Source organism: Gambusia affinis, linkage group LG12 (assembly GCF_019740435.1).
Source record: "Gambusia affinis linkage group LG12, SWU_Gaff_1.0, whole genome shotgun sequence".
Taxonomy (NCBI): Eukaryota; Metazoa; Chordata; class Actinopteri; order Cyprinodontiformes; family Poeciliidae; genus Gambusia; species Gambusia affinis.
The window spans coordinates 541,086-566,312 of NC_057879.1; the positions used below are offsets into that span (position 1 = coordinate 541,086).

At 41.2% G+C, this 25,227-nt stretch overlaps 2 protein-coding genes across 2 annotated transcripts in view; one reads left to right on the forward strand and one right to left on the reverse strand.

Annotated features, from left to right (window-relative positions):
• The window catches only part of si:ch211-207d6.2 (sickle tail protein), a 59,223-nt gene extending 54,980 nt beyond the window's left edge, over positions 1–4,243 (forward strand). The window contains exons 22-23 of the mRNA XM_044133392.1: positions 707–810; positions 2,451–4,243. Coding sequence (XP_043989327.1) covers positions 707–810; positions 2,451–2,496 — 150 coding nt within the window. The 3' untranslated portion in view covers positions 2,497–4,243. The remainder of the gene's footprint in view (positions 1–706; positions 811–2,450) is intronic.
• Positions 4,244–9,682: 5,439 nt separating this feature from the next.
• paxip1 (PAX interacting (with transcription-activation domain) protein 1) lies at positions 9,683–23,731 on the reverse strand. The gene is given in 23 exon segments (XM_044134577.1): positions 9,683–9,909; positions 10,479–10,539; positions 10,654–10,729; positions 10,889–11,023; positions 11,933–12,033; positions 12,142–12,310; positions 12,391–12,493; positions 12,614–12,681; positions 13,688–13,731; positions 14,795–14,979; positions 15,074–15,195; positions 15,356–15,493; positions 16,715–16,810; positions 16,886–16,980; positions 17,049–17,517; positions 17,520–17,759; positions 18,102–18,202; positions 18,320–18,808; positions 18,952–19,027; positions 20,495–20,605; positions 20,723–20,786; positions 20,956–20,999; positions 23,514–23,731. Coding segments are annotated over 23 exon segments (3,084 nt in total). The 5' UTR covers positions 23,595–23,731; the 3' UTR covers positions 9,683–9,893.
• Between the last annotated feature and the right edge of the window lie 1,496 nt (positions 23,732–25,227).

The window sequence follows — 25,227 nt, forward strand, 5'->3', positions numbered from 1 at the left end:
ATGCACAAAACTGAAATTTTTTTTGACAAAGTTACCAAACTCAATTTATAAATATATAGTCTGATTTTTAGGGACAAAACAGATATTACTGGAAGTTGTGTCCAGAAAAGTCTCCTCTAACCTTTATGTTTCAGTAATTGGCAGATGTGAAGCCTCTAACATTGTATTCTAGTACATGGCTTTGCAACCTGTGGCTAAGAGTAAATGCAGGAGATTATTACATGAAGCCTTGTGTTGTGTTGATCATTTAGATTTATTTGTCCTGTTATTAGGCTGGAAAGTGTGCAAATATCAACGTCCCGTGTATGAAAGTGTAGGCATCATTTTATTGAAAATGTTTTATATTCTTCTTCATATTAAGATAAGAAAGTAAGACTGAAATGATTGCTCTTTAAAATTACAACAGATATTCATCTTAAAAAATATAGATATTTAAAATATATTTTTTCAAAAGTAATATTTGTGGCTCAAAAATCTATTTTATTTAATTGGACTCAGAGCAAAAATTGATTTTTGGATTGTAAATGTTGCAGACCATTGTTCTAGCAGAAAGTATATGCCAATACTTCATAGTCATTTTCTTACAAGAAGTAAATAACAGACATTTACAGAGTTAACAGACAGGCTGCTTGGATTTATTGAGAAGATGACTCAAGTTTGGAAGAGTGGCTGCTGACTAAGATTTGTTTTCTTCTCTGTTTGCTAGAGCTCCAACACGTCTACCGAGCGGCCCCACAACAAGCTACAGCACGCCCCCTATGGGTCACCTGAGGGAACGGCAGAAGTTCTGCATCAGCCCAACAAAAGCAGGTAAACAAGAAAAGAATTTTCTCAAAGCACTGAAGTAAAAGGAAACAAACTATCCAAACTTGAAGTATCATCTTACAGTTTACTCCTTCAGTTTGTCTGGCAATCCAGTATTTATAGTTTCCTGCTGGTTCCCCTGATCTGGTAAACAATAAGAGGCCCACTCCAGTGCATTGTGGTCCCTTTACTTCTGAAGATGGCAGCCATGATTCTTTCTGACTCATTTACAAAAGAAAAACAACAAAAACAAAGCAGAAAATTATTATGCATCAATATACAGAAAAATATAAAATATATAGATAAATAAATACATAAAATATCTAAATACATCAAATTCAAAAGTAGTAAGATAAGAAAGAACATATAGCTCAAACACATCCTCAATCCTTTCCTCCCTGAATTTCTACATAAAAGAAGTGCGTTCAAGTGTTTTGCTGTTAACACATTTTATAACAGGGTCAAGATCACATAATAAACTATGAAACATTCAATTGGACATAATTTTCCTGTGTGCAGCATCGGGCCCAGGGATCAGTCATGTTCAAGGAGACAGCTTGAACATGAATCTTTAAACTCTTAATGGCTCTCATACACACAGACATTAATATGATTCTGTACAGAAGTTCACATACAATTATGGACATTAATGTTACATTCATTTTGAGTTTTTTATCGAATCATTTGAGATGCTCTTTTTGCAGAATGGAGAAACTATGATTGAAGTATACAATTTCAATGGTTACTAAAAAACTAGAACTGGAACTGCAGATTGGAATGCATTGTGAACTCAGAGCACAATATATATATACCGGTATATATATATATATATATATATATATATATATATATATATATACATTTATATATATATATATATATATATATATATATATATATATATATATATATATATATATATATATATAAATATAAGCATTGCATTTAGCCACAAGGAAAGGAAACGCCTTGGTTAAAATTCAAAAGCGTTTTAGTTTAAAATGATAGTATTCTAACATAAACCTGTTATGATAGAAAGTCCAACAGTCTTTTCAATGGAGACCCCAGGGCAGTGTGCTGTTTACTATTTTATTTTAGGTAGACAGACGCTGAATGTGTTGCTGTTTGTAGTTAATGTTTCTGTAAGTACAGTAAGCAGACATTAATCGCTCCAGAGCTTATTGTTGAAACCACACATAGATATCACATATAAGTGAAACATATATCTGAAACAACACACAAGCAGTTTCCTGCCTCTGCTGGAAGCCTGGAAGCTCTGAGCCCTGAGTGCTGGAGCTGCTGTGTGCTGCTCAGAGCCGTGGTGGATTTCTAAACATTGTGTTGTTGCTTTATGCAAAGTTCTGGGAAACACCTGTTTACCTTTCACATCCTCACCGCTCAGACAATACCTCCTTCTCTGGTGCTTCTTCACATTTGTTTTTGTGATAGGAACCCCCTTTCAGCCTCTTTCTCCTCCTCCAGGAGTCTCACACTCCTTCCTCTTCCCAGACATTCAGGAAGTTTTCTCTTTTTCTCATTATCTTCCTCATCAGTTTCTCCAGTAAACTTCCCACCTTGCTTCCTTTTAGCTCTTGGTCTCCACAGTGTAATGATAAGCTGTCTGACTCTGCATCATGTCATTCTAGCAACATGCTGTCTCATCCTCATGCTAACACTAGAAGAGGCCTCTAAGCAGCAAGAGCTATCACTGCCATCTCTACAGCTACCACTGCGTTCTACTCATCAGCTCCTCCCTGCCCACCTGCCTCCTTCTTCTCCGCCACATGAGGAGGATGTTGTTAATGGACTCCTGAACTGACAGTGGGAGTACGTACAGTTCAGCCATCTGAACTCCAAGAATAAAACAAGACAACCAATGATCACACCATATTCCTACAGCAATATTGTGTGTGTGTGTGTGTGTGGGTGTGGGTGTGCGTGTGTGTGTGTGTGTGTGTGACTGGACTGCACCTTGCCACTCCAAGCCAAAAATATGTATGCACGTATCGCTTAAAAATAAATGTTAATATTTGCATCTTGTCTTACCTGCTTTATTTAAGCTATTTAAGCTCAGCTCTATTTATTATCAAATATATTTTAGCAAAGTAATTATAGACGGTTGTAAGATAGTACTTATTAATGGATACTGTTGTTTATGTAAAAATGAATAATTTACAGGTCATATGTAAAAAAAGCAGAATCAGTGTAGAGTTCTTACTTACATAGTTTTCTGTCTCTGTTGAGGTTTAGAACAGTTTGAATTTTTAACTGTTTGGTTCAGTAGAAAGTGACTCAGAGGCTCCATGTGCAGACAGACGGCTGAAATGTTGAGGACAGATGAGATGAACAGGTCATGCAGCTGCAGCAGAGAGACTGCTGGACGTCTTTGACAGAATAGTGATTTAATAAGTCTTCAGAGTCATGGAGGATGGCGATGCTGTGGGCAGGAAGCATCTCCTGTTGTGGTCAGTATCACAGTGGCTGTGAAGAAGCTTCTGACTGAAGATGCTGTTGGATACTAAGAACTGCATAGGATGTTTTTTATTTGATGAAGAACCCTTCTTTGCATCATCATCATCATCATCATCATCATCATCATCATCATCATCATCATCATCATCATCATCATCATCATCATTTCATCAAGTGCAAAGCGACTCTTGTATGTCCGGAGCCGGAAGTTGCTCGTCCCTGATCTAACTCCAAATTTTGTAATTTTGCATTCCAAAATATGGGATGCTATTTTCTTTACTGTACCACAATAAGTTTACTGCCAGAATTCATCAGTCATTGCACCCTGGAACTTTGTGTCTTTTCCATTTTTATTCTTCTGGAACACCCAAACACATATGTGATACGAATACAATATTATTATCTCACATTAAGAATAAGCTGCAGAATATTCTATGTTTTAAAACCAGAAATATAATTCAGTCTAAGTTGTGAACTGCCAGATGTCCAAATTCAGCAGAACGTGAGCAATATCAGCTGGCTTAGGCTGACTCTAAAACCTATTTTCTCTGCTTTTGACATACTGAAATATTTTTTTATGTGTAATATTAATTCACAAACTTAATATTTCAATTGAGCTATGAAATTGAAGATAATTTCAAAGCTCATGTTTCAGTTGGTTTGAAGAAGAACACAGGAACAAAGAAGATGGAAATACTCTAAATAAGAACCTAAAATGTCAACTACAGGCATGTTTTTGAATGGAGAACTTGTACGTCATCTTATTAGATCTGACTTCAGGTCAGTCTGTCTGTTTTGTTAAGAGCAATGTCAATTCTTCCTCTCTTCTGCTTCTTATATAAAATGTGAACATTTGAAAAACACGTTGAGCAGAAATGCTTGTATTTCCTATATTTATTTGTGTGTTCATATAAAAATGTTTCTCCTGACTTAGCTGTTTTTAAGAGTTTGTCTCATGCAGCTATTAAATTATTTCTTGCGTCAAAACTTTCTCCTGTTGTGCTGAGATGTACCAGCAGAGGGCAGTAGAGCCTCGTCCGTCAGTTTGTTTCTGTCTACAGTTCTGAAATCCAACCGGCTAACATCAGGCGTACTCACCATAACTCCAACAAACAGGACTGTCTGTGTTTGAAAGTTGATCTGGAAAGACTTGTGGACATCTAAACAGCCTGAGCTTTGTCTTAATATATATGTAATAATATATAGAAATAGACAGTCCTTCAGGCTAAAGCTTAGATCTGAGTTGAAGCTGCTTTGATATAGAAAATAATAATCATGTCTATTCATCATAAAGAGACAAATTACAGTGGACATTTTTTAAGACATTTGAAAAATCACAGCATCATATTAATAGTGCCCTGCTTATAACCAGGGCTGGACTAAGGTTGTATGAGGCCTGGAGCAGAATTAAAGCTGGGGCCCCTCTTCCTCTTGAGACCATAACCACAAAAGCAGCTTCCATTCCAGACTGGTGGAACCTGATAGAGGAAAGCAAGTTCAATTGACTGAGCTCAAAGGCAATCATTGACAATTGGTTATTATTTGCTGACATATGGATCCATTCAATAAATTATTATTGAGATGGCCATTCATTTTAGGAACTTCATCACAAAGTGAAACACATGATATAGATTAATAACACAGCCTTTATTTCTGCTAATTATGATGATTTTCCACTTACAGCTGATGAAACCTTCACATTTGAATGACTAAATCAGTCCAATAAAGTATGTTTAATGTCTGTTTGAAGGATATTTTTTCAAAAGGTACTTTTAATCCGACAAACGAAGCTCATTGGGACGTATATTCTAATTTAATGACTATGACTATTTGTGAATTAATCACTAGAAGATATAATAATGACATAATGAGCTCAAATACAAAGAAAAGACTCAACTCATCGGTTCAGATTGTAATATGGTAACATAACAACCAAACTAAAGATTATTCTTTGCACTTTTACAAAGTAAATTTGCCAGTTGTATCAAATTTCAAACAATTTAACACCTAATGTATCTCTGCTGAAGCCATCAAATCATACATGATTTTCATTCCCAAAAAACTAATACATAAAGGTAGATCTGTGGTCTATGTTAACATTTAAGCATTTCCGGTGCACCTGACAGTGCGGGGGTTAGGGTAGCAGTGGCTTAGTTTGCTTATTTCTTGGGCTGGCTCTGACTAAAACACACTGAAAGGCAGAAAAGTTGAACTCTAACAATGGTCGGTAACGTGGGTGACCCAGTCCAGTCCTGGAGAGCCAGCATCCTGCTCCAACACACCTGGATGAAAACCTTTGGCCTCTGAGCAGCACACCTGGAGCTCAGCAGGACTTTCTGGAAGAAAAGTTTTGAAGCTTCACTTTTCTTATGATATAATCACTTTTTTCTCTTTGCCTTCGTTTTTTAGACAGAAACAATATGGTGTACTCCAATCATCCATGTTTCACAAGTGTAATGAGATGGCCCAGCCCTGTAATTGGTAAAATTATTAGTCATTATATCCACCGTATGCTAATTAGCTCATAAGTTAATTTGTTGGGCCAGATGAATCCCTGCACCCACTCTGTGTAATTAGTCTGTAATTCTTCTGCATCTTGTGGAACAGGGGACAGCAGCAGTCCTGACGAGCAGCGGGAGGGACTGGGGACTAATTAGAAATATCTCACATTAAGACTTTCTATATTAATTACAACATTTTCCCTTCTCTGATATTTTTTCTTTCTTCTCCTCATAATCAGGCTGCATCAGAGGAGGACAATATAAAACCAACAAGGAGCCTGTCTGCTGTTTAATCAAAGACGTGGCTCTTTATTTGCATTTCTAATTGGAATTAATTAGGATTGCCTAAATACTGTACCACTGTGTGTGTATTCATGTGTGTGCGTTCACAGGACTGGTAGATATGATTGCTTACAGGGATTTCTTCATTTATCAGAGGATATCATCATCATCATCATCATCATCAGAAATGCTGAGCTGCTTTCTTTGGAGAGAAAAAAACACAAAACTGTAACGAACCAATGATTCCTTGTTTATTGTAACATTCCTGTTCCTATGCAGTTCCACAGATCTGGACACAGAGGCTCGAACCTCTTACAAGGTTTTATGTTTTCATTTCTTGTTTCATTAGTTTTTCTGGATTATCATGTAACTGCAGTCTGTGAAACCTCTGAAGTTCACAGATGACACCAATGTTGTTGTTGATGAAGTTTGGTTTGTATAAGAACAGGATTCAGTTGGTTGGTCCACTGGTGTGGTCAGAACCACCTGGAGCTAAACACTGTGGAGATGATTGGACCTCCAGGGAACACCCTCCACACCCTTTACCCCTCACCATCCTCAGCTGTTACTTCTGGTTCCCAGGAGCGGCTTTGTCTCAGGACCTGCCTGGTCCTCACTCCTCAGAGACAACAGAGACTGAACTTCCTGCAGCAACTCCAAAAGTCCAACAAAGGAGCTGCTCATCGTCTTCATGGCTGTTATTCAGAACAGGACGGATCCAAACTGCAACAAATGTTCAGGTCTACAGTGAACATCATCACGACTGACCTTCCATCCAGAACTGCTGCAGGTTTAGGATCAGGAAAATTAAAGTCAGCATCTCTGCTGTCACACATCCTGGACACAAACTGTTTAGACTTTTATATTCAGATAAGCACCAACGTGCCATCACAGAGACACTTTCTTCCCCCAGGCTAACAGGTTAGTTTGCTTTTATGAGAAAAAAAAAAAAAAAGCATGCATGTAGATATTGTTTCTTGACCTTTAAAGGTTTAGTTATATTTAATGTCTGTTAAGTTCCTTGCATATGCAAGGAATCTAAAATAAATCTGATTCTGATACACAGGCATGTTTCTCCATCTAATGATGTGCACCACAAACTGTCCATCCATTGTTCCCTCCAGCTTGCAGAGTGAGAAGCAGATCACACCTACACAGGTCAGTAACACGGCAACAAATAAACCAGACAGGGAGTAGACGACCAAACTGAGACACATTTTTATAGATTCAGCAGTTCATCTACATCTCAAAGCCTGAGTGGCTGAGAAGACGGAAGTCTGCTACCACCTGACAAAGCATTCGTCCCCCATTCAACTCCTTCAGACTAGCCAACAGCAATTAGCAAAAGCTGATGGAACTGTGCATTTTCTGAACTCATTATAAGCTACTTCTCAATGCAGCAGTGGTAAAAAAATGTGTTTAAGGGTTAAGACAGGAGATGTGTTGTGATGACTTCACCTCCCCTTCATTAGCCAAGTTATTGAAAAAGCTGTTTAGAAAATTAAGTAACCAAGGATAACCAACAGCTTTGACTCCTCCCAGTCTGGTTTCCAGTCTCACCACAGCACAGAGACTGGCCTAGTCAAAGTGTTCAATGACATCCATATAAATACGGACTGTGGGAGAACCACAGTGCTGGTTCTGTTGGACCTCAGTGTCGATCATGACATATTACTGAATGGACAGGAGAGTTGGGTCGGACTCTCCGGTCCAGTGCTTAACTGGTTTAAATCTTACATAAAGAACAGGGATTTCTTTGTTTCAATTGGAAACTTCTCATCAAAAAGGTCAAAGGTCACATGTGGGGTACCCCAAGGTTCAATCCTAGGACCCCTCTTATTCAATATCTATATGCTCCCACTGGCTCAGGTTATAACAGGAAATAATATTGGCTACCATAACTATACAGATGACACACAGCTCTACATTATGATGTCACCAGGAGACTCAGAACCCATCCAATCACTGAACAGATGCTTAGAACAGATAAATGTGTGGATGAGACAAAACTTTCTCCAGCTGAACAAAAACAAAACTGAAGTTATTATATTTGGACCTAAACAGGAACGATCTAGTTATAGATCTAGAGTTGTGGATCTAGATTCAATGCACAGCTTCAGTTATTACAACTAAAAACCAGCGATCAGCCCAAACCTGGGAGTAGTGATGGACTCTGACCTGAACCTTCAGAGCCACATAAAGACAGTTACAAAGTCGGCCTTCTATCACCTGAAGAACATTTCCAGGATTAAAGGACTAATGTCTCAGCCAGATCTAGAGAAACTCATCCATGCGTTTATCTTCAGTCGTATTGATTACTGTAACAGCGTCTTCACAGGTCTGTCCAACAAATCAATCCTCCAGCTGCAGCTGATCCAGAATGCTGCTGCTGGAGTTCTGACTAAAACCAAGACGTTAGAACACATAAGAGCAGTTCTCCAGTCCCTCCACTGGCTCCCTGTAGCTCAGAGAATAGACTTCAAAATCCTGTTGTTAGTTTATAAATCACTGAATGGTTTAGCACTACAATACATTAAAGATCTGCTGCTGTTGTATCAACCTTCCAGAACCCTCAGGTTCTGGTTCTGGTTCTGCTCTGCATCCCCAGAACCAGAACCAAACATGGAGAAGCAGCATTCAGCATCTATGCACCACAAATCTGGAACAAACTTCCAGAAAACTATAAAACAGCTGAAACACTGACTTCCTTTAAATCTCAACTAAAAACCCACTTGTTTAGGATTTTATTAGAAACGTAATAATGAAACATTAATCAATAATCTGATGAGCAAAATATGACTGTGTGTTCTATGACTTTGTAATTTTGTGTTTTTATGATGTAAAGCACTTTGAAATGCCTCGTTACTGAAAGGTGCTATACAAATCAAATATGATTGATTGATTCCTGAAGGCGCAGTTTCAGAAAGATTATAAAAAAAATTTAAAAAAAAAACAGGCCCAAATTTTACTTGCTAAATTACAGTCAATTTTCTAGGTCACATTTGATATATACAGAATGTTTATAACTGAAGGAAACATTACTTTGTTGTGATATAAAATGTTACCATGTGCCTAGAAAACGCCTCCTTTAGAACCAAAGATAGCAGTGAAGGTTGGCATCAAGTGTGTTTGCATGATTTAAAACAAAGTGAGACTCAAAATGAATTAAAAACCATCTTAAGCAACTGGAAGAGATAAAGTCAAAAATGTTCATGTATATAAATATGAAACAAGTGGAGAATATTCAGCCCATGACCTTGGCTCAGTCTGTCTCTCGTTCAGTCAGAGGGAGTTTTTGAGGGCAGCACCGCAGGCGGTTCCACAGACCCACCCATGCACCCTCCCCCAGATGACCCCTAGGCTATCTGTCTGACAGCCAACAATTGGAGCTTCACCAGTAACTACCCCAGACCCTCATTAACAGTTAATTAAATCACGTCTATCAGGAATTCCCCGCTCCATTCTGGAATACCTCTAGGAACAAAGTAATAGACTTTGTCCTCAAACATGGAGCTCTCACTGTGGGACCCAAAACTAAAACATGTTGGGCTTTATTTACTTTCTTACACTCCAGTGATTAAATCTAACAACGTGAACACTATCCCAGGATCAAGAAGGCTGAAAACAATTCACACAAATATTTTATTTTTCAAAAGCAGTGTGTACAAGCCGAAGCATTTATATGTTTAACAAGGAAATAGATTAAAAGCCATAATTTTAACCAATTATTTCACAAAAATACAATTTAGTTTATTTTAAAAGAAGTAACAAAAGCTAAAAACATGACAGGAGAGCTATGCACAATGTCCAAGGAGATGTTGGTGAAGATCTTCATCAGGTGAACTTATATGTGTGAATGTTAAGGAAAGCTGCCAGTGATCCCTGAAGGGCCAAAAACAACTACACTAAATAAACACATATCATAAAATAATACCATTAAATAATGGATTTATAGAATAAATTCATTTAAAAGTACACAATATTTCACTCTATTTATTTTCAAATAAATAAAGGGAAATATTGAAGTATTTTTAGGGAGTCGCCGGCCTGTTTACTCTGGAGGAATCTCCTACTGCAGAGAAATGTAGTGACTTATATTTGTACATTTTCTGCTCATCCACATCTGAAGTGACTCACCTCTCCTGACTGCAGGACATGTGCAAGAATATCTGCACAACCTTCGTGTCTGATTGGTTTGAACACAACATGGGCTTAATGTGTGTCTGATGCTGAACCACAAGGAGACTTTCAGTGCCTAAACTTTAATTTCTTCAAATGACTAGTCAAACTGGTGCATCCTCACATTATTTTCCATATTTTTTTAAGTGAACTGTTTACAAAATAAATCATATTTTCAACCACATTGGTTGCAGTCAAAAAGCTCTGATGTAAGCAGCAGCTGTTATTGGGAAAGGATATGACTCATAATCCAATTTCTGGGTGAGAACTCCAGTCAAGATGAACTCTGCATTATGGACATCTGGGACAGAAAAGCAGAGGCAACATCAGACGTATAGAGCAGGGATTTGGTGTGTGTGTGTGTGTGTGTGTGTGTGTGTGTGTGTGTGTGTGTGTGTGTGAACAAGAGACCCACCAATGTTTTTCATGAAATATTCTCTGCACAAGTGGAGATCATTATCACAGGAAATTAAAATGATCTCTGGAAGGTTCTGCACGAGAAAGAAAATGCAGGAGAAGCTGTTGGTTATGTCATGTTGTTTTTGCTCAGATAGACACAGTAATCCTTCATCCTGACTTCTTTTTAAAGAGGATATTAGGTGTGTATGATGGTGAGTGTGTGTGAGGCCACAGCATGTCTGCTGAAGTACCTTGTTCTGCTTGTGCTCCATGATCTTTCTGTAGGAGGGCTGTTTGGCCAGCAGTTTCCCTCCAGCGCTCTCCAGGATGGCCTTCATGGTGCTGAGGCTGGGGCAGATTCCCGGGGTCAGGTAGAAATACTTCCCCTTCAGCACCACAAACACAGAGACGCATTAAACACATGTTTACACATTTGTGTAATATGTAATACAATAATATACAGAATATGTATATTGTGTCTGTGGGCAGTATTGTGGTCTACCCACAGACTGCAGACCACAATACTACAGTCTGTGCACATTAAGGTGTATTCGGGGTCAAGTGTTCTTCTAGAGGGAATGTTAAATATTAGTGGATGGAACAACATGGACAAATAGTTCCTCTGCAGGTCTGAATAACTGGAAGAAATCACAGATTGAACCTGATTAAGGATGAAAGAGCTGCTTTTAAGATGAGCTGAAGACATTGGATGGAAAAACACTGAGGAGGATTTCACTCTAAATATGTAGAACAATTGAACCTGAAGGCTGTAGTGGTACACCAAAACAGTTTAGTACATCTTCTGCTGCTTCAATCAAGAGAAACAGAAAATGGCCACAATAGGCCAGACAGCCAGTAAATGGTCAACATTGAATTCTAGAATCTCTTTCATTAAGGTTAAATTTGGATGTTTTGATATAGACACAGTTCAGTGTACCAGATGTAAACTGGGTTTCCATTAGGGCACTAAATGATGATGACGATGATGAAAAGCCCTCTGCTCTTGGGGACTGGTGCAGCGTTTTGGACTGGTTGAACCCCCCAGGCAGGTGGATTTGGACTTCAGCTACAGTCCTACTGTTGTAGAAAGATGAAGACACTGACAAAGACAGAGCAGAGACAGCAGGGAGTCCTCTCTGTCTTGCTGTTCCTTCTTAAAGCTGAACTGATTCTTAATGGCTTGCCTCTCTCCCAGCTAACCTACATAAATCCATCATCAGCTCTGAAGAGACACAGCTCATACTGTCTTGTTTCCTACATGGGGACGGGAGGCAGAGGGTCTACTTAGTTCCAACCTTAAAGAGAGGAGCAGTGTGGGCTCTCTTCAGAGACTCCTCCAGACTGAAGCTGAACAACACCTCTGCCTCTGCATCCCTCAGAGTGTAACTCTGCTCATCTGCAACACACACACACACACACACACACACACACACACACACAGTAGAGATCAGGGAACAGAAGAACAAGCAGAACAACAGAACTGAGCAGCACAACATGGACTCACCCACAAACTTCTGGTTCCTCCAGCTCTCCTCCAGCCACTCTGGTGTGACGATGTGTTTGATCACAGACATGGCGGACAGGAACTTGACGGTGCGCGTCACCTTGCTGGCCAGCAGGTGTGTGGCCTTCTGACTGCTCTCTGCCACCTCCCCACCTAGAGCATGTAGCCGCTGCAGGACAGAGACAGCAGCATGGAGCAGCTGGAGCAGAGGCCAGCAGCTCTGGCTTCCTCAGCTCCAGCTTACATTACCTTGGTGTACTGCTGGACCTGCAGCGGCTCAAAGCCCGTCAACATGACCCGGGGAGTGGACTCTGGAGGAAGCTTCCTGTTGGGTGATTGGATCTCCTCCAGTCTGTTCAAACACACACAAACACACAACCCCCCCACACACACATGCAGTGTTTACCCAGTGACCCAAGCAGGATGAGAGCAAGGCTGTATGTTCAGTGGCAGACAGCAGGCTGCAGCAGACCTGGCCTTCTTGTTTGAAGGTGGGTTGGCAGAATCAGAGATCTTCTGCTTCTGGAGAAGCTGGAGGTTCTGCAACAGAATCAACAATATGAGCCAAAACAGGCAACACGTCCTGGAGCAATGCTTCCAAATGTTGCAGACAGGGTTACAGCTCTCCGTTTGAAAGGAACGATGTTGGACATTTAGTGTGGCAAATTCTTAAAACAGTCTTAATAAAAATACAACATTTTATTATTCACTTTTTAAACGTTGAGATGATTGAAAAAGATTTGATCCTGAATGTTGCTGATTTAGTGATTGTGTTGTCTTACAGACAGACAACCAGCATCTGATCTTGATTGTTTCATTGAAACACAGACAAACTGAAAATCACATTATGATCTGAATCACCATTTTCCCCAGAGATAACAAGAAAAGACAGAGTGCAGCTGCATTATCAGCAATCATTAACAATGTGACATGCTGATCCAAATTTTGGCTGATACCGATTTCTTTTTGTCAGAAAAGTCACTAAATATATTGGCAAAGTTGCTAAGTTGGCAGTGGGATGACCAGTCCATGCAGCTGTGACCCGGTGGGCTGATCTGTCAATCAGTTTCTCACTGCTGAGCAAATTTTCAGTCCTTTGTGGAGAGACTGAAGATCAGTGGATAAGATCAGCTTCACACGGAAGAATCAGCCTGATGAAGAAAATCAGGGCTTATTTATCAGTGCATCCCTAGAAAAACCTTTATTGGCATTTATGACCCTGGACGCTTCCTGCAGTGGGTTGCCAGGTTTTCACATGTCCAATTCAATCCTCTGGGGCTCTTGGCTCCCACACAGCAACTTGAAGATTCACATTTTGTAGAAAACAGTCTAGAGAGTCTGACCCCCAAGTGACATGAAAATCCCACCTTAACTGGTAAAATATTGTTTGTATAAATTTGAGGTTTGTCTGTGATAAACCTCAAAATGAGAGATCTCTGTCAGAGAACAAGGAGGCCTCCAATGACAGCATCAACCTTTTTCTAAAATGCTAACATTCAACATGCTCAGCTTGATGGTTTATCTGCAGAGTGTGGAGATTACTTACCACCAGAGCTTCAGTAGTTACTTTGACTGGAGTTCTCCAAGCAGCTAAAACACAGAGCAAAACTACAGTCAGCCCTCAGCTGGAACTTAACTCAAATTCAAAAATACTTGATTAATCCCAAACGGAAATTAAATGTTGTCGGAACTCATTTTATCCTTTCAGATCAACCCTGCTTCTGTTATCTACAACCTGACAGTCAGCTGAAACCAAAAGTGTGTGTGTGTGTGTGTGTGTATGGGGGGCAGAGGGGCCTGCTGAAGCTGACCTGAAGACGACATGCTGAGATAGAAAAACTTGAGCACTGTTGCTTTGTTTACCTGTCAATGATCCTCATTTTAGAACTGAGCTTTGTGTACACACCATCACTAGACAGTGCTAACACCTGAGTGACTGTGTGATGAGTCACAGAGTGTTTGTTTCCATCATGGTGGATTAGGTTGAACACAAGCCTGTCACATTAACAAATTCTGCTGGGCGATCAATTATCCCAGAAATGATTGTGATACAACAGGGGTATCAAACTCCAGTCCTCAAGGGCCGCTGTCCTGTAACTTTTAGATGTGTCTCTGCTGCAGCACCTGAATAGAATAATGAGGTCATTAAGGTTCTGGAGAACTGATCTACACCAGGAGGAGGTCATGAAGACATTTCATTCCAGTGTTTTGTACCTGTGGCTCATCTAAAACCTGCAGGACAGCTACTGGAGGACTGGAGTTTGACACGTGTGTGTGATACATACACACACACACACCTTGGGAGAATTTAGAGAGTCCAATCATGTTTTTTTTTTTCTGGACTGTTGGAAGAAGCCGGGGAGCCCAGAGAGAACCCACGCATTCAAAGGGAGTACAACTCCATGCAGAAATCGAACTCGGGACCTTCTTAGTGCACGGCAACAGTGTTACAAACTGCACCACTGAGCAGCCCTGGAAGACATTTTAAATGTTCAAAATACATAAACAAACCACAGAAATCAAATGGATTGTGAGGAGGAGGTAAAGAAATATACCCTTGAAAGTATATTCATCATTGGGCTTATTATTATGATTATCATCACCCTCATTTTATTGATTGATTGCTTATTGCGACAGGCCTGGTTGGACATACCAAGCAGGTTCTGGACCAGCTGAGGGTTGGGCATCAGCGGCTCAGGCTGACTGTACACCGAGTATCTGCTGTGCTGAATCTGCCGCAGTGCTTCAAAGTTGCCCAGCAGGATATCACACAACCACTGAGCGTTGACACACGGGATCTTCCACTCCTTGGCCTTCTCGTATTTCATCCCACCAGGTCTGAGGAGAGATCAGAACAAAATGTAGCTTTGCTCACACAAGCTAGTCCAGCTCACTCCATTATTGTCCAGTAGACAATAATGATCTGTCTTACTCTTTGCAGATGAGGACGGTGTTACCACGGCACAGATAGCCTGTGTACCTGGCACCAGCCAGGTAGGCCATCAGCTTCAGGTCATCCCTGTCTGCATCCACGAAGCCCGTCACTGACAGGATCTGAAGGGAGGAGCAGACACTTGGAGAACATAGCCGTGCTGATGAGAGGAGCCTCAGACAAGCAACAAGAACTGACAGCTGGCCCAGTTCGCTGCAGAACCAGGAGGGAGCTATGGACTCAGTGAACACAGAGCAGCAGCTGATTTCTAACTGGACTTACGTGCTGAGAGCACGGCTTGGCACCAGGAGGGAAGGCAAAGGGCAGATGGAGAGTCCGATGAGGAGGAATCATTTTCTTCTTCTTCAGCACAGTGCTGAGCCAGTGAGCCGTCACACAGCGCTTCCCCTCTCGAAGGGCCTTTCACAGGAAAATGTTTAACATTCTTTTTAGTAGCTGCATTTTCACTGACCAGAAATTACACAAGTGGAAATAATGAAAATGAATTTACTTAATAGAAACATAGCAATTTCTTTAAAACTTGTGCTTTTCAATAAAACGTTTTTGCATTGGGATGAGGTGCTTTTTCAGCTGTATGTCAAAATACATGTATTTCACAGAAAGGCAATAGAAAATGTTTTGCATCAAGAGTCACATGATCAACAGCCGGATGTTACTACTGAAGAAAATTAGGGATGCACAAAATGCAATTTTCTGGCTGGTCAACGACTGACCCTTAAGAAGCCTGACCTGCCGAATACCATTGTTTTTGTCTGAAATGTTGCAAAATATAGCAGAAAAGTCTCTCAGTTGGAAACAGTGGGGCAACTATTGTAAACTGCAAACATTCAGGCATGATCTGGAGGGCCAGTCAGTCAGTCAAACCTCTCTCACTGCACAGCAGAAAGACCGGTGGTTGATTTTTACACCTTTGCTGAGGTAGATAAGATCGGCTTCATATGCAAGTATCAGCCAATCACCGATCTCCCAAACTTACGGAAATTGGTACCAATAAATCACTGTGGCCCTAGTGAAAATCACAAAGATGATGACAGAAAGTAGTAGGAGAAACCAAAAGTGGTCATAAGAAGTTACGTATTATTTGAACATGTTGAATCCATCCACAGCTGAAATAGTTCTTCTGTAAATTCACCAAATACAATTTCCCAAAATGCCACACACGTAGCGCTCCAACGCCTGAATGAGACGGCAACGACTCCTCTGATGGATGATGACGAACGCCAGGACTGAATTATGAATATATATCATGCAGCTGTTTACATCCAATGGTGCCATGATTTTTAATGACTCATCTCATGAACAAGCTTACTCACGTGTGATTTTAATTAAATGTATTATTTAAGCAATTGCAAAATAGGATTATTTTGGCATTTGCAAGAAATGGATGAGGATTTGTGCATGTTTGTAATGGAAACAGCTAGAAACACAGAGTGGCCCACCTCATCTCACAACCTTTCTATTTTGTCAACATAACACATTAGCAGCAACTTAAACAGTAAGAACACTGATAAAAATGACAAATTTGGTCACAATGTACAACCTTGTTTTACAACTGAAGACGTTAACCACCATGGCGGCAAAGAAGGGCTGAATGTGTCTGAGTCCCATGATGCACCCTACCTGTACATACATGTTGCTGACTTGACTCTCACATAACAAGTGAGTGCAACGGCTGGTCAAAGTGGGGTCCACAACACCTCCACATGCCTGGATGACCTGAAACAGAAGGTTAGGTCAGGAGCTGAAGCCAACATGTTCTTTCTTAAGACCTCTGGTTGATGTGAGTTCTACCCTCTTCCATGTGGCCAGCAACTGCTTGTCAGCCATCTGTTCAGGGTAGTCAGCGATAGCAAACACACAGCCCAGCAAGAAGCCATCCTGGGGAACTGGGACACATTCACAAGTCAGACTCTGATAGCTGCAGACACTGGTGATGTGACTGGGTTGTACTTACTGTCCTGACCCTGCTCATGTCCAAACAGCTGGCTGATGTGAGGCTGCTGCAGCTGCTGCTGCTGCTGCAGCTGAGGGGGCAGCGGAGTGGCCGTCTGCTGTTGATGATGCTGCTGCAGCACCTGTTGGTTCTGATGCTGCAGCGCCTGCTGCTGCTGCAGGTGCTGTTTCTGCATCTGCTGCAGGTGCTGCTGCTGCAGGAAATGCTGCTGTTGCTGAAGATGCTGTTGGTGAAACTGTTGCTGATTCTGCTGCTGCTGCAGCATCTGTAGGCGCTGCTGCTGCTGAAACTGCTGTTGCAGCTGCTGGAGGCCTGGCCGCAGCAGCTGCTGCGGTCGCAGCTGCTGCTGGGAGAATATCTGCTGCTGGTGCATCTGCTGCTGCTGCAGAAACTGCTGCTGCTGGGGGAAACCTTGCTGCTGTGCCACCTGTGATTGTTGCTGCTGCAGCTGCATCATCTGCTGCTGCTGCTGCTGTGTTGAAGGTGCATCATGGGATGTGTTGGTTGCTGTGGTAACTGCTGATGCTGCTGACCAGCCTGGTGTGACTGCTGCTGCTGCAGAAGTTGCTGTTGCTGCTCTGCTGTAAGTGGCAGCCGAGGAAGTTTACTTTGACTAAACTGAGGAGGATTGTTGCTGTTCAGGATCTGAACATGGCTCTGATTGGTCTGCTCCACAGGCTTCGTCTGATTGGCTGCCAGGTTCTGGATGATCTGCAAGAAAGTTGAAGAAGGTCAAAGTCTCAGATTCCCTCTTGAAACTTTATTTCTATTTTTGTATTGTGTTTTCTCAACGCCTCCTCAAAAAGATTTTGCTTTCATGTAAACCAGTCCAATACTGCTATTGGACACCTACAAAGGATGTTTTGGGATGGGATGCCAGGCTGAGGCCACACATAAAGATATCATATTTTGACTTATTTACCCGTGAAAGTTTACAGTTTAAAACTTTCAATTCAACTTATTTATGTAGAGCTAATTCACAACAAATGTCATCTCAATCTACCTTACATGCAACTAGTGAGACATGGAAAATGAGTCAGTGGGATTTCTTACATGTGCGACTGCGGGCCGGTTTCCTGGCTGCATGTCAGAGTTGTTGGTGATGTTTCGGAGCGTTCTCATAGTTGGGTTCCATCCCTCAGGACCCGAAACACCTGACAGACACATGAAACCTTTATTTGCAGGTCTACCAGTTAGCAACAACAGTCATATCTTCGGTCGAGGCAGAATGCCGCAGGGTCCGGAATGTTACCGGCTCTGGCTGTACTGACCTTGCTGTGCAGCTCGGGCCTCTGCAGCTAGCGGACCTCCACTGCCAGGAACTGGGGCTGCGGTGGCACACAGGTTGATCAGCCCGCTGCCCGCAGAGGAACCCGGATCTTTGACACCAGCTGGCCCGACCCGCTGCCGTGCTATACCGGCAACTGTCGGTGTGACGACTTCAGCTGACGTCCAGTTCAGGTTGGTGCCCTCCTTTTCTGGGGACGAGTCATCATCCGAGTCGTCGAACATCCTCTCGCTGCGGAGCTCGGGTTTTCGGGGAGAGGTGGGTGAGATGGAGTTGAGGCGTTTGGGTCCCGGCCGTCTGCGAGGACTAGACTCCTCGCCGGAGGATCCACCGCTGGATGGCTGGGAGCGCCGGGGGCTGTAACTCCCGTTGGAATGATAGCGTGCGTCATACGACTCGGCTTCGCTCTCCTCCTCCGGCTCTACATATGTGAGTCTGGGGTGATACAGACTCTCATCCTTCCTGCTTTTATCTGAAAAATGATAGAAAGACTTGAGCCATAAGAGCAAGAGGTGAATAATCTCAATGACTAAGTGTGCAAACACTAAGCTGTAACCATCGGCCTACAGAAAGCATCCAAGTAGAATGATCAAGAAATGTGAAAAAAAACTTTACCTTTTACAGAATCCGTGATCCAGTCTGGAGTGACAATCTTGATCCCTGGGTGTTTCAAAGCACACTCAAACTTGGCCTGGAAACAGCAGAATGATGATGATAATGTGCGATAAACCGAGGTTACCATAGACAACGCAGACCGTTTTAACTTTACCACTTTCTCTCACAACTACAAACCACTGTTATTCTTTATCAGAATGGTATCAGTGTCTGCCCATTCCAAACTTCAACAGGGTTTTGCTCCATACATTGTTAGCCTGGTGGGCTGCCAGGATTTACTTGCCCCCCTGCCAGGCTAAGCATTGCTTGTTTTTGAATAAAGAAGAAAATCAAGCCGGACTGCAAGCATTTCTTCTGCACTGATCATTTAACTGGTAAGGCAGAATCCTTCTTTCCAATTTAAAATCTTTTAATTTTGTCTCATTTTTGTCTTAATTTTGTCTATGCTTTGATCATTAAATCAAATTTAACAGAATTGACAGTCTTAATAAACAAATGTTAAAATTCTACATCTGCGATATGTCTTATAAAGTTTGCAGTTATGGAGGCCTTAAGCAACTACTTATTTCAAAATATTGGAATCAGCAGGTTGGGTTTCTTAAAGATTGTAATCAGCTACAAATCTGCAATCGGTGCATCATTACAATGAGAAATAAAAACAGAAAAGTCTGATGTGTATTAGCATTCAGTACGGGAACGTCCCAGCAGATCAATATGGTCTCTGAACACAAGTTCTCTCTGAATCCTTCAATTGACAATGTTACACATTTATGAGTAACACTTTTGAGCAGCTGCTTGTGTGATTGTCTACGCACCTTGACCACCTTAAAAATAATCAAACCTTGTCTGAGGATAAATGAGGTTCAGGTTCATCGTTTACATTTAAACAATAAAATATTAAAATTATGGCAAAAAATTGGGTCTAAATATCACTAAATGGAGTCAGGTTTCAGTATATTTAGGTGAGTTTTGGCACTTTGTAGTTTTGTTACAGTCCACAGTGTTTGCATGGATGCCACACATTTTCACAGCAGGTAAAAGTATTGTGTAGATTTATATAAACTTTCGCACCACATTCATTTTTATACTTCCCACTTGTGTGTAAAATATGCTGCTGCACATTTTTTGTGCGTACGCACGCTTTATTCATGAGGGCCCTGGTGTTATAACATGGAATCTTCTCAGAACTGGTGGCTGACTGATCAGGTGCAGCTGCTGAAATATGCTTTTATTTCTGTTCCATTCATTCTAAACCAGAAAGTTTTGCCTGGAAACTTTGCCTAGAATAGAAGCAGCATGCTCTCAGAAAGTTGTGTTGAAACAGAAGGTCAACACAAGCTGCATGTTATTTGAAGGCCTTGTATCTTAAGGTACAACTTAAGATACAAAGACAGCATCCTGCAGATCCTCCAGCAAATACAAACTTGCCCTACTCTAGATCTTGTCCTCATTATTGTTATAATTACTTAAATGTTCAGTTTTTAGTTAAGAGCAACACAATATGAATGAGCAAATGGAAACTGAAAGTAGAGTATGCACTTACACCTTTTGGCTCCTTCACCACCAGGTGGGTGACCTTCTTGTTTAGGTTCAGCTGACATTCACCACCATAAAAGGTAAGGAACGCCCAGAGGGCATTGAGATCATCTGGAAGCTGTGCATGAACACACACACATTTTTAGGACTCATAAAACCACCCTGCTTCATGGTGAAAAATAAAGAACAAACCATAGCAAAAAAAAAAAACAAAAACAAAAAAAAACATACTTACCCTAGGAAGGCAAGCTGTCACACCAAAAAATATCTGGCCTGATTCTGGAGAGAATCCAGTTACTCTGGAGTTCCACAGTCACAGAAAAACGACACAGGTCAAAATATAGGAATTAACGGATCATTTAAACCACCATGCTAAAGCAAGGCTTTTCTTCTCAAATGTGGACATTTTTCTATTTATATGATGTAACAACAGCATGAGGTCATGAGGACTTGGCAGTGAAAGGATACGGTAAGAGGTCTCCACATCGAACAGACAGAATCACCCAGGATGGCTGTAGAGCAACAAACAGACACTCATATTAAAGGTACAGTCCACTCACTGTTAGTGCTTCTGAGGTCTGCTGGTCAGTGACATCACCATCGCTCAATCAGAAGGTCGGTTTAAGCCCAGACTGAAAGCACATCCGTTTCCTTAACCTTCCACACCAGTGGAATTTTAAAAAATGTGCTACTGAACTAATCCGAGTTTTTGGGAATTTAGCGCACATTAAATTAAACTGAAATGAAGTATAGCTCGGTTTGTTGCTACTATTTCATTGTCAGTTTTTTTTTTTAAATCAAATTCTGCAACTTTGTGCAGAGTTTGAAAAAGTCTATACTTCATCCCATTTTAATCACATTTAATTGTGCAAATAATATTAGTATGTAAATGGAAACCTACATAACCTATTCAGACAATTTATCCACAAAAAAGCTGATTTGGGAGGAAGGTTTTCCAAGTACTGCTTTGAGATGTGAGGACACGTCAACAGGTTTCTGCTGGATCCAAATTTAATGCCAGGATGTCCCATTTAATCTTTAAGCAATTGAACTTAATGATTTTGCAATTAATTTATTCTGGGTCAATTGTCTTGTCTCATTGATGTTGTTGTAATTGTTGTTTTATTCAAATCACTTAATATATATTCACCAAAACTAAAAACACTGCCTCCTGTTTTCTCCACATCTCGGGCTCCTAAAAGAACACTCTTCTGATGCTGCTTTGGTAGCCGCAGTTAGCTGCCTAGCCCATAAGTGTTACACATGGCTGTCCCTAGAAGGTTTGTCAATGAAAGTAATGAACGGAATCAGTGACAGAGAGTCTGAGTCTCACTAGAAATTAGCCCAACTTACTGCCAGCAATAGAGACCAAGGTCTGGCACTGGTGATACAGAGAGCCAACAGCCTGTGTCAAAGAGCCTGTGTGTCCCCCAGGAACACAGTTGAACACCTTCACCAAATCCACAAAGCCCACGTAGCCTGGTTGGACTAACGCCGATGCACCCTCCAGAGTCAAGAGTTCTACGACCAGAAGCAAAACCACATTGATCTTCCTGAATCCAAGGTTCGACTATCCAGTGGGCCCTCCTCTCCAGGACCCTTGACTACACCTTACCAGGGAGGCTTAAGAGTCAGATGCCTTTGTAGCTGGAACACACTCTGTCCTTAGGCTCCACGATGTTAGAAAATCTTTGGATGGCGATAACATTGGTAAATATTGGGATGACAATGTTAGGTGCGATAAATGCCTATTTTCCTCCGTCTAATCTGTACTTCCTGCTGCATGTTACCTTTAGCACTTTTGGTAATGTCATGTATGTCAACTGTGAGTAAATTTTGCTGCCAAAAGAGTCTGTCCTACTGGCTAATCACATCAGCATAAAAAATACAACTTCAAAATTCATAAAATGTATTTGCCAACAATTACTGCTCTCCTAATAGTCCTTAGCAATATGAATACTGCACGCATTGACATTGTGAAGACACTATAGTAGTGATATATTTGTGCAGCCTTCCCCTCTCCTCTGTTAGTGTGCCATGGGATAGTCTGAGACTGGGCCCTCTGACCACCACCAACAGGTAAGGAGGGTGAAGAGTCTTGCCCAAAGACACAACGACAGAGACAGCTGGACCAGCAACCAGCTGAATGTGGGATGAGCTCCTACCAAACGTTCGAATTCACTCTGTAGTACTTCACTTGGTTCTGAAGTTGTAGTAAACACTTCTATGCCATTGCCAATTCTGGTTGTCGGTGGCATTTTCTGAACTAGTCTAAAGGACAATGGTAAGAATAAACATAAGAGCGCTTTATGTTTAGATTTTGTTACTCCTTCCTTTATTTATTTAACATATAATTCAAACGCACTCAATAAAGAAAATCTGCATGGACAGCTACAGGTGGGCTTGGCTTCAAAGAATCAATGCCTTCCCAGAAAGAAGAAGGCTGGGATGCTGCATGGTCTTTAGTCCCGTCAGACACTCTGCAGCTGTTTCAGACGAGTTGCATCGGCAGCAGCGGCTGAAGGAACGAGAACGCGTGCGCTGTGAGCGGCGTCCATCTGGAGACGCTGACAGTAACAGGTTGATGTAAACAGACACAGAGGAGACATTTGCTTTGTGTTGCTCTACCTTAGGAAAGCAATCTAACCGCACTTAGGCAGACTAAACATGGATTTAAGAAGAATAAGGGTTACCATATGGCGGTATCCCTACAAGCTCAGATCTAAAGTCTACAGCTTGGAAGCTAACGGCTAACCCGAAAAACTCCTCTTGCAGTCTACAGGTGAGCTGAGCTGCAGTTCTAAAGTAGATTCAACATAAAGTGAGTCATCGGCTGACACCACGGACAGCGTCTCACAGCCGCATTAGAAGGGAGACAGATGGAATCCTGATGTGTATCATGTAGCATGTTGTCCTGTTAGCCTGCTAGTTAGCTTCCTCTGAACCGCCTCCTTCATTCTGAATGTGTTTGGTAGGATAGCATGTAAGCTTCATAGCTATCGACAAGCTAACATCCAGGTCCTTACCTTTGGTTCAATGTCCCCAACCACGTAGAATTTAACGTCTTTGAAAAGTGCATCAGGAACCTTGATTTCCTCCTCAGACATGGCTGTCCATGAACGGTGAAAGATTGCAAACCTGTGTGAAATGTGGAAAAGGAAGTATGTGTCTCACTGCTGCACACTAACAGGACAGTGAAGCGCCAAATCACTGAGCGGCGCGCGCCTCGGACCGCAGCACTGTGTCTGAAACCAGAGGGGGGACAGGAAAATCACATGGGGTTAATATTCCTTTCCCTCGGGTTTCTCTTTCCCACCCACGCATTATCTTACACAATTTTATTATTAAGGAATGCAATTTAATAAAATTACTCTAATTCTACCTTGAAAAGTCTAGTAAAGGAGATTACACAGCCAAAACAACCCCATCAAATCCGACTTGGTATTTTTCTCCAACCTGCTCACAGCTACGGTCTACCAGTAGCTTTTTTGATATTTGCAGGGATAAAATATGCAATAAAAATGTTTTGTAAACGGAATATCACTTTTATGCAATTAGAATTTTTTTTATATATGAATACAACTGAGCAGCAAACTTTATCCCAAAGAATTAAGACTCGTTGTGTTTTGTTTTTTTATAAATAGCAATATTTTTAATCCAACTTTAGTAATCTCGGGAAAAGCAATGGATTTGATTGCAGATTAAAAAAATATTGTTCAAAATCGGTTTGTTTACTCCACCCCTAAATTTCAGCTCTAGGATGTTTACACGTGTAACCATAAAGAAATGTCTCCTGTCATCAGATGATGAGTCGCCGGTTTATTAGCTGTTCATATCGAGACTGATATGAACAGCCCACGAATGAACGAGTCCGTAAAGTTGTGCAACTAAACGCCATTATAATTATTAATATTAAGAAAAGTGTGACAAATCTGTGCAGCGGGACATGTGAGTTGTGGAGCTGCAGGCTGAACGCTGCGCTCTAACAACAAACGCAGAACCCGGACGCTGGAGCGGAGTGTGTGTGTGTGTGGTGGGGGAGGGGGGGTTAAAATCCTATTTCTTGTTTTCCAGACAATACTGGAACACACAAAAACACCCACATATTATTAAAGGGTTTTTTTGTACTGTTGTAACCGTTAAACAATTCAGTTCAACCATATAAGTGGAGACACATTGTTGATGTTACCGTTATAAAATAACTTGAAATTAACTATTGGCAAAGATCAATGTAATTTTCACAGCTGACGGAGCGTTGTTGTTTTCAGCTGCTGAAAGTAACTAAAAGGTTACATTTAATGTAACTTAGTTACTTTCCAAACCAAGTAATCAGTAATCTAACTAAGTTACATTTCCAAAGAGTAATCAGTAATCCGATTAAAGTTACTTTTTCAAAGTAACTATGCCATCACTGTTTGGGACACTGTCCAGTTGCACAATACAGCTTCAGCAGAGCTTCCACCCCACAAAGCGCCCTTCTTCTGCCTCTTTTCCTCATAGGCCTAGAATGTCTATAAGATGTTATGGAGCTGAAGAGACGCAAAGGCCTCAACATTTTTCAATGACGGCTTGGAGATAAAAAAATGTATCCCTTCACTAAGAATAAGTGAAGGAATACAAGGATGGGAGAGATGTGTTCATCATCTTTCGGTTCAAGATAACCGAAAATTTATGCAAGTTTGGCCAGATGAAGACAGAATACACCTGCAAAAGAAAGTAGCAATAAAAAAAAAGCTGCTC